The 10,395-nt window shown below is 44.4% G+C and overlaps 1 protein-coding gene across 7 annotated transcripts in view; it reads right to left on the bottom strand.

Annotated features, from left to right (window-relative positions):
* The window catches only part of ATXN7 (ataxin 7), a 131,277-nt gene that overhangs the window by 16,925 nt on the left and 103,957 nt on the right, over positions 1-10,395 (bottom strand). For all 7 annotated transcript variants that reach the window (XM_081246308.1, XM_081246309.1, XM_081246310.1 and 4 more), the window contains 3 exons: positions 5,602-5,851; positions 3,292-3,551; positions 2,730-2,812 (listed from right to left, as the gene is read on the bottom strand). In XM_081246308.1, the coding sequence (XP_081102434.1) occupies positions 2,730-2,812; positions 3,292-3,551; positions 5,602-5,851 (593 nt within the window). The remainder of the gene's footprint in view (positions 1-2,729; positions 2,813-3,291; positions 3,552-5,601; positions 5,852-10,395) is intronic.

The following is a 10,395-nucleotide window of genomic DNA, read 5'->3' on the forward strand; positions in this document are numbered from 1 at the left end:
TTGGTTTGAAGAGTACATAGCATTTGCCCTGAGCTCTGAAGAACCTTCCAGCCCCAACCCTGATGCCCCCTCCTCCCCATCAGAACTCTCGGGGGGGCTGTCCAAGGCGCACAGGATAAAGAGCAGCTGTACAGGCCTGGGGCCCTGCTCGCTCTAACACCCCCGCCCCTTGCTCCTCTGGCACCAGGTGCCGCCTCCCCCTCCCGCTCAGCCTCCTGGCTGCCTTTCACACCCTAAGCTGTTTGTCCTGCCCCGTCCCAGAGCCTTCACAAGGGCTGTCTCCTCTGCCTCTCCCCACCCTTTCTGCCCAGACAAATCATGTGGATTTCAGCCCAGCATTCCTACAGCAAAGGAGCCTTCCCTGACTCAGTTCCCCTAGTGAAGGCTGTCATTACACAGGCCTCTCTTTTTTATTACCCCTCAGTGGTAACTTTTACAGTGACTTGAGTCATTACCAAGTTAATCTTCATCTCTTCCATTAGACTGTAAGTCCCAAAAGGGTAGGAGCCACGTCTTGATTTTGTTCAAGCCTGTATCCTCTGAGGCCCAGAAGGAGGTCTGTGCCCGCAGATGTGTGCAGTAAATGCTTCTACCCTGAGAGGAGCCCAAATCTACTTGCATGGAAGGCACAGAACAGAACAATGGACGGATGAGGAAGTGAGGAGGGGACAGTGAGGGTGGCAGGCAGACGACAGAGTGACAGAAGTGGGCAGCAGCAGATGCCCTGACAGCAAAGAGAACGGACAACATCCTCAGACTAAGACAGGAGAGATCTGGGCAGCAGCGTGGGGGACATTCAGCTGGGTCTTTGACATGCAAGACCCGCCACTTGCATGTCAAGCATTCCAGTGTGTTTATTAGCCCACCGCTGAATGGATGCGGGCCACAACGGAGGCACGGAGAGGGAGGAGCACTGACAAACAGAACATGGGAAGAAAGTAAGGGTGTTCGGTGCAAGGGCAGGCCAGCCACAATGCTGCATGTTCTGCCAGCTCTATGCCGAACTCACGGCATGCCTGGATGAAGATGCATACTAACGCAAAGACAGGCTTAGCACCCTGCTACAGATGGTAATGACACCCTTAACAGGGCACATGGAGAGCATACACGACATGAAAAGGAAGATGGGAGAAAAATGCAGGATCGACACAAAGCCAGTGAAGGTTCAGGAGGAAGGCTGGTCAAATTCCTTGCAGATTCGGAGTTGATAAAGCTTTTGGTTCACCAGCATGCCTCACAGATGATTAAAAAAGAGCACCCTGGGTAAAGCAAGCATCCTTCGCTGACCACAGGTATCACAATACTGAGAAATCTCTGTTTCTGAGAGCCAGGTAGGCAGCAAGAGAGCAGAGAGGGGTTGGCAGTGTGACATGGCGTGGAGCAGGGCTCAGGCACACACTCACAAGTTCCCTCAGGGGCAGCTGAACAGGACATGATTCTAAAGAGCTCAACTGGCTACCATCAAACAACACACCAGTCGATGTGTTCAGTTAATATTATATAAAACAAAGCAATCTGTCCTGAGGAGTTTTTAACCTAGAGATTCAATGGTGCAACTGGAGTGGGGATGACCATCTACCTCTGAAATAAAACGCAAAATTCAGAATATATATGTGTATATATGTCTTCCTCTGGGAACAGAATCCATAATTCTTTAAAAAATTAGGTATTTAAAGGTGCTTTTGACCAACCTAGCTCCTCACAAGATTCAGTACCATTGTTGCAAGATAAAATCCACACGCTAAAACTGAATTAGAAATTGAAATTAAAGTAAGAACTACCGAGAAATAACATTTCCCGTTTCTGAAGATTTTAACATTCCTCTACTGTTTAGGGCTGGAGTGGAGTCTGAGTTTCTTTATTCAAACATAATCTTTGGTAAAACTTAAAATAATACATCAAAAATTTTATTAATTTTTAGAGAACAACACTAATTTTTATAATTTTTAAGCCTCCTCCTCCAAACAAGGGTTTTAAAATTACTTCAAGGCAATGATTCTTAATACTTTTTGAACCCTTCTGCAGGGTGGCTGGGGACATAAGCATATATGCTCATTTATGAAGTGGGTCTACTGAAGCCAGAGGCCACCCCCATGTCAACCCTTATTTTATAGCAAATATACCGCCTTCTCACTAGCATACTGGCATTTCAAAGGAAAACTCAGGATAGAAAGGGAGAATCTTTACATTTTCTTGGGTTTTACATATACATTAGATTATGTGGTACCTAGTATTTTTTTTAGAACTAAAAAAATAAAGCTATCTCAAAGTCGCAGATATTTTTTAAGTAGCTGTAAAATTGAAGAACCAGAGATAACACAAACATTTTAAGAATATTCACATATATGCAAAGGAAATTTCTGGACTCATTCCAAGTCAGTACAATTTAAACCACAGTAAAGGGGAGCCTCTCAAATTAAATTTCTATGAGGAAATATTAAAAGGCTTTGAAAATAACAGATTGATTAGGAAAAAAACACCATTGCCCTGGATACAGTAAGGCTCACTGGAGGCAAAACCCCTCTTAAGATAGCAGTTTATAACAACAGGCTCCACGTTTTCTGAACTTGAGGCGTTCTTCATCAAAACGGAGTCATTCCCTCACTTAAAAATTCAGAACAACCCTCAGAGCAGATGCCCTGTGAGTGAGAGACGCTTGGGGCGCAGTGCTGTGCAGCCCAGGTCCCCGAGCTTCCTGGAGCATCGGGCTCTGCCCAGGAGCCGCCTACCTTGCATGTCAAAGATCGGGTGCAGGGTTTCTTGGTGTCGAGATCGATGACCCCACAGTGGATGTCAGGATCAAACTCCCTTTCTGTCAAAAGCACACAGACATTACAATGGGCTCAAACGCTGCTTCATTTATTTTGAAAATAAGAAAATAGGAGAAATCTGAGATTCTCCTATCTCAGACCAATTATACCTTGAAGCAAATCTACCACATTATCAATAAATATAAAACATACAATGTAGGAGCGCCACAAAAAAGCCACGACATCTCTAAGAGAGTGGGGACTCTCGCCACCAGATGACAGGAAAGAGACTGTTTAAGCCAGCATTACGCATTACTCCATTTAGGAATATACCACTAGAAAGCTACTTTTACGTCACCTACCCACACACGTGCACTTTAAAACCAAGAATGAAGAGCTCAAAGACATTACTTAAGGAACTTCATCCTAAAGCTGAAGTTGGCCAGTTTTAAAAAGAGAACTTACAGATAACGGTTGATTTGCTCTCCCAGGAACGCCCAATTAATACAGAAAGAAATACTGAGAGAAAATATGAAGTTACCTGATAATCTCTTATTTAAAAATTTCCTGTTATTGGAGTTATCTTCTGACTTCTTTTCCAGCGTAGGCGGTGCAGGAAGCCCTTTGCCATTCAGAATCTGTCCAGGCGAAGGCAAGGTTGGCTTTGGTATTGAGGGGCAGTTAAGGCCAGGCTTGACTGAGGAACTCACAGCAGCAGGACAGGCTGGCCCTACCGCAGATTTCAGTAGTGTGCCATCCATCTTCGGAGGAATCTTTTCCACTTTGACAGAGGGCGTCATGCTGTCGTAGGGGGAAGTGAGAACACCAGCACCTGAGTGCACCGGCAGCCCAGGGTGACTGGTGAGCCAGAGGGATGAGGGCAGAGCCTGGGTCTACCTGTGCACCGCGCAGAGCTAGGCTCCCGAAGGTACATTACGAAGATTTGTTAGGGCTGCGCAGAAAACTCAGTAAGACTTTTACTCAGTCTGTAAGCCCTTCTGCAGAGGCAGAAAGCTCCAGAGGAATCACCAAATTTACCTGGTCTATCATCATTCCAGAACAATCCTACACATGAGCCCGTTACCCAGTGTAATTCCTGCAAGAAGCAAAATATGAAAAGGTCTAAAAGGACCAAAGACTACTGCAGGACCTTTAGAGGATATCTTTTGAGAGCTGTCATTTTTAAGAAATGATCCATCAAAATAAAGTAAAATGAGTGAGCAGAGAAAAGAACAACAGAAATTAGAGAACATTTCCAAGAAATGTCACTAAGGACTTGGAAGAACTCAAATGTGCCCAACTATGTATCTCCAAGAAGAGGCTCTCTGCCTCTGTCAATGAGGAAGACCAATGTTTAATTAGGATACGATGTGTCACTGAAGTGGTAATTCTCCAGTCCCTGAAAAAGGTTTCTCTATAGGAGCCTGGAATCTAAGTGTCTGGCACTCAGCTGGTGAGCACTGAATACCTGTATCACTAACCAAGAACTGACTTTTTTCTGGAATCTTGCTGATACTGTCATTTGGGTGGCAAATGTTGGTACGAAGCTGACAGTTAGCCTGGTCCCTGTCTAAAGCCCAGCTACAAATAAAGAAGATTTGGATTGATGAGGTTTTATAAACTTTGCCCAGTGGAGTCAGTGCTCTAACAGCTGGTAAGCGGGCAAATGACTTACACACCGTACTGGCATTTTCTTTGGCTCTCTGACAGCTCCAGGAACGAAAGCCAAGCTTCCTCTACTTGCACTTCTGACAGATGAGCAGAGGCTGCGGGCTTAGCAACCAGGACAAATAGCACCAAACAGCTGTACCTGGAACAGCCCGACAGCGGCAGAGACACTGCAAGATGCCATGGCCTCTCCCAGCTGGCAAGGTCCGTGCGCAAGAGCAGGTGCTGGCCGCTGCCCGAAGATTAACCAGGTTATCAGACCTTGGGACTGAGATGTGTGGCATACCCTCCTCCTAAAGGGAGGCAGGCCAGGGAAAAGCCACCTGCCACCAAGGCCGAAGCATGCCGTGATGGGGCAAGATATATTTCCATGGGAGTGCACGGCTGCTCCCTCATGTGACCCACAAAGAGCCTACAGGTCCACCAGGGAAACTCGTCAAGGCCTTGCCTGGTGGTGTGAACTTCTTCCAGCCTCCCCTCATCAGTGCTTGGATGTGAACCCAAGACTGGGGGTGGGAGGAAGCACTGCTTCCCTATTTGCTGTGCAGGCCCCAGAAAATCCTAGAACAGCTTCTGGGGATCTCTTCCCCTTTTTATTCCTACTGTCACCCTCAGCGGCGGCACCAGCATCCGTTCCTTTACGGTCGCCTGTTGGCCGGACACTAGCCAGGTGCTTGAGTCTAATACATGAATCCTACCACCCCCACTAACCCTGCACAGGGGCCGTTATCTTAGACTCTGAGAGAAACAGGGCCTTGGCTGAGGCCCCTCAGCTAGGAAATGACAGAGGCGGGATTTGAACCCCAGGCCTGTTTGACCTGAGGGGCCCGTGGCTGAAGTTCTGCAATCTTATCACGCTTCCCTCTCCTTACCCAGAAAATGGAGATAACAGCAATACCTATTTCAAAGGGTTGTCGTGATAAGTAAATGACAATACACTTAGCTAAATTTCAATAGCTGGCACACAAGAAAGGATCAATAGATAAGTATTATTATTGCTATTATGACTCTATAAAGTCTCTCAAGGTATGATAGGGAAACGAAAAGAAACAACAACATATATTTGAATTTTCCCCAAAGCGGGCTCTCTTTCACATCATCCACGTACACTCTCAGATGCTACTTGTGTACACAGTTCCACTTCTGGCAGGTGAGCTTTAAGAACCCTCTGGGCCATACTCACATTCTACCATGGGGGACTCTATTTTGCTGAATGGGATGCATTGGCCTGTTCCCCCTGAGCTGCAGTTTCTCTTTGGGCGATTTCAACAACTTGGAACTTAACGAGGATGCACTTAGAACACCTCCACTGGAAGAACGGCTGCTTCCACTTCCACTGCCTCCTTTGCTTTTGGACAGAGAAGGGAAGAAGGGAAATACTGAAGTGGGAGGAACGGCCAAAGAAGGCTTGCTGGATGAGCTATGTCTTCTTTCTGAAAAGGAACACAAAAGGGGCGGGGGGGGGGAAGACACTGTTTCAGGCAAGTCTCCAATGGAACCCTGGGGGAGTCCCCGGAAATCAACACATTTAGGTTCAAATACGTGTCACTAAGTGAAAATATATTAAACTCAGCAGCTTTCAGAAATGGCTTATCTAGACCCCACAGACTTATTCTGGATTCTAGGAACTGGTCCTTCTGCTTAGGAAACGTCTCGGCATGAAGAGGTTTATCATACATAGATAACCATTAGGAAACAGACATTCAAAACCTGAGAATAGTGGGTTTTGCATTTTAGAAATGAACCTCACTGACTGCAACTTGTAGTCAGACAGGGGAAAATTATTCATTCATCTGCAGAGCTCTGCTAATTGACACTGCACGGAATTCTTTCTTCCTTTCTAGCATAGTACCTCTGCAATTTTCAAAATAGCAAAATGTTAAGAAACAAGTTGTACCTTAATTTTTTTTTGTCACTACCCACCAGTATATGACACCAAATAAGAATGTTTCTAGGGTTTATCTTATCGTTCCCTAAGAATCTGTGCTGAAATTTTCCAGTGAATCACTTCACTCCCCACTCCCACCCCCCCCCTTTTAAAATAATCTCACTTGACTACAGATGGCACAGCTCTTGTTCACACCATAGGATGCCAAAGGCGCAAGACAAAAATACCACAAATAGCTAAGCCTGCTTTTTATACCAGGAAGTAATTCATGGTTAAGTAAGGACTACTCAGGCTTAACTGAAAGTAAGTCTATCCACTAGAGAATCAGGTTTTCTCAGAGTAAGGCAACCCACACTAAATAAATTGAGAGCTGTTGAAGAATGTTACCATCGGAAACAAGTAAATTATTTAGTAACTTTATCTACTTAAGTACCTCAAGCTGGTAGCTTCAGTAGTTGCCTTTAGTTAAACTTGTAATTTAAAATACATTTGCTTTACTCTTAAGTTTTAAAATGTATGTGATCCAACCGTTATTTATCACAACATGGAAGCTATATGAGTATTTTTTAAATTAAGCATATTAGAATCAATTTGACTACAACCATCCTGCAAAGGATTTATTTCCAAAGGTCCTTTTAAATCAGTCCTGAGACTCTCTGTGAAGCTGTGCTGACTTATTCCCAGAAGGGCAATAGCTCAATGACGCTTCATGAGGTACTAAAGAGCCTGCTCTACACCAGGACAAAATCATTATGCTATCTACAGGCAGAATTCAAATTCTCCAACTAGACCACACAAAGGCTACAAGCAGGTTAGGAAGGCTAAACTGATAGTAATTTATAAGTGCCTGCTGCTTTTTTCCCCCCAGATATGAAAGTAGTGTGTAAGGAAGGGAAAGCTAAAATAACAAGTTTAATAACTTTCTAAATTTGGCACCTGAGGTTTTCTTTAAAAAAAAATTAGTTTCCTTCTCTTCCGCGATCCCCAAACACTCTGAATATACTTTCAAGCAATGGCACTTGTCAGCCAGGACTGTAAAAATCCATCTCCCATGCTGCCGACTCCCTTGGATGGTGGAACTTCCTGTCTCGGTCATCTGCCCTGACACCATGGCACAGAGTAGGCCTTCAATTAACATTTGCCCGATTGGTACAGCTCTTCTTATGAAGAGAGTGATTTTCAAATGGTCCTAGACCAGTGGTTCTCAACCTTGGCTACACATTGGCATAATCTAATGAGCTTAAAAAATACTGATGCCTCAGTCCCACCTTCAAAGATTCTGATTGTGATTTTTCTGTGGCCTGGGCATCCAGACTTTTACAAGCTCTTCTGTGTGATTCCACTGTGTAGCCAATGGTGAGAGCCTACCCCAGATTAGGCTAATGCCTCAAGAACCATTAACCACAGCTAAGTAAATTACCATCTGTATGGCACTGAGAACACTGCCAGGCACGTGGCACTATATACCAGGGTTTGTTACATGAAGCTCACCGCTACTACTTGTCCTCAACTAGTGTTTTCCAAACTTCCCTCAACTGCAAACTATTTTCATCATTCTTACCAAAGACACATAAAATACTATTTTTTACTCAACACTTTTATTCAAATTATCAACTCTACTGTTCCTTTCTCCTCCTTAATCTAATACTCACCAGTCTTTCACGGGGACAGCATTGGTATTTTGGACACAACAATCCTTGTACAGGATTTCAGGGTGGTTAGAATTCCTGTCCCCCAGCCCTTAATCACCAGTAAGTAGTGCCCCTCTAACAGGTGCAACCTGAAACTACCCCCAATCTGTTTTCAGATGGCCCAACGTGAAGCAGGGTACCACTCTCAGTGTTTTCCAGAACTCTTATTGTTTTCCAAAACAATAGCATCTATAAAACAACAGGTTTAAAAAGTGTGTAATATATATCTCTGATATACATTAAAATAATTAAATATTTAAATTAAAATGTTCAGCCACAAAAATCACCCCCAGTGGCAGTGTACTAAAGAAATAATTACCATGTCTGTGGTACAAAGAGGGGGAAAAATTCCAACCAAAACTTTGACTTCTAGGAAATACACTCTTTTTACTATTTTGGGGGTATCAGAATTCTCAAGCAAGTGTCTCAGAGTAAAAGTGATATAATTTCTCTGATATCAAATGATATAAATAAAATTCTCAATCGAATTAAATATAGTTCACTATAATGCTTGTTTTGAAATGTAAACTTATTCTGAAATCACTGATCTACTAAGGAACAATTTGAGCATAAAGAATTTTTGCATTTCCTCTTGCAAGATTTCATCTGCAAGAAGCACTAGGTGAATGCAGAAAACCACACCTGGCTAAACTGAGCCACGTGGGAATAAAAGCTCACACCCTCAGCCTGGCCAGCCCCCCCGCCCCGCCCCCAAACATCCACCATCCACCTCAGTTCACCATGGACCTTAGGAGCCACACCATCCACACAGCTGGTGCTACACCTTTTCCTCAATATCACATAATCTTCCTTCCACCACTTCACAATAGCTTACAAAGTGAAACCCTTCCGACACCTACCTGCAAAAGCACGTCAGGTTGTTTTCAAGGAAAACTGTCATATTAGAATGAATATTTATGTATTTTTTAAACCATTTAGTACACATAAAACTCTGCTACCACTCTTGTTAGGTTCCTGTCTTTTTCTGTGTGTCACCAGCCTCCGGACGCGCAGGCTCAGCGGCCATGGCTCACAGGCCCAGCCGCTCCGCGGCATGTGGGATCCTCCCGGACCGGGGCACAAACCCGTGTCCCCTGCATTGGCAGGTAGACTCTCAACCACTGCGCCACCAGGGAAGCCCACCGATGAAGTTTTGAGTGTTGTGCCCATTATCCCATTTTTCTAATGAGTCTCCTGTGGTTTTTATTGCGCCATTTTGCATAATGCAGTAATTTCTTAGGAAAGCGTGCTGTCTTATGGCAGAACTAGCTGCAACTTCCAGTCTGCCCTTTCAATTTTTTCTTTCTTTTTTATTTTTAGCTGCACCGAGTGGCATGTGGAATCCTAGTTCCCTGACCAAGGATCGAACCAGAGCCCCCTGCAGTGCAAGCGCAGAGTCCTAACCACTGGACCACCAGGGAAGTCCCTGTCCTTTCAATTTTCTATTCCCATCATAGTCCACTTTCCCTGTTTTCTTCCGTTAATGCTTTTTTTTTTTCTCTGAGTTGTCTATTAACTCTTTGATAAGGGATTTTCGCATTAGAAAATCAAGAGTCAAAGCTTTCTAACATTAAAGGTCAGCTGATATATCAATAACATTTCAAAAAAGTTGTATTTTCTACTGCAACAATAAAAGCTATTTAAAAACTAAGAATGGCAATCTATCATGTGAACTTTCATTCACTAGAACTTGAAACAGACTGCGTGCGCGCGCACGCGCGTGTGTGTGTGTGTGTGTGTGTGTAACTGTGATTCTGGCTGAAAAGTGCCAGCTCAAATCCTTGTCATGCTGCTGGATTAAGTTGTTCCTTCACATCATGGTCTGGTAACTCATTCTCTGGAAAGGGTGGCATTTGGCTTTCCCTTCACGAGAAAGCAAAGAGGAAAAACCAAATTAAATTATAGTTGAGTTGGACTCTCCCCAACCTTTCACACTGGGCCCTTATTTTTCTTAAGATTTTAAACTGGGCTTCCAGTTTTTAAAAAGTGTTTGTTTCTAGATCAAAAGGGAAATGGGCAAGTTATGGGTAGGGTTAGGGACCTTATATTAAATATTAAGTGGACACACTGGTGGCCAGATGCTAAGCATAACTGAAGTGTGGTTTGGTGAGGAGTCCAAGTTGAGTTTTCAAAGCACTCCTCTCTCCAGGGTCTGGCACCAGCCCAGAGAAAGCACACTCTGTCCCTGAATGAGCAGGGCACTGTGAATGGCTCCAGCAAGCAGGAGAGACAGGCAGACCAACAGACAGACAAACACAGATACAGTGAAAAGACAGAGCCGAGACAGAAGGACAGACACGGGTGAGTGTGTGGTGTGTGTGCGGCAGTGCTGGGGTTGGGGGCTGGGGGGACCTCACAGACAGATCTGGAAACAGAGACAGGGAGAAGGAGATAGAGC

Source organism: Mesoplodon bidens (genome assembly GCF_964165515.1).
Source record: "Mesoplodon bidens genome assembly, chromosome: 10".
Taxonomy (NCBI): Eukaryota; Metazoa; Chordata; class Mammalia; order Artiodactyla; family Ziphiidae; genus Mesoplodon; species Mesoplodon bidens.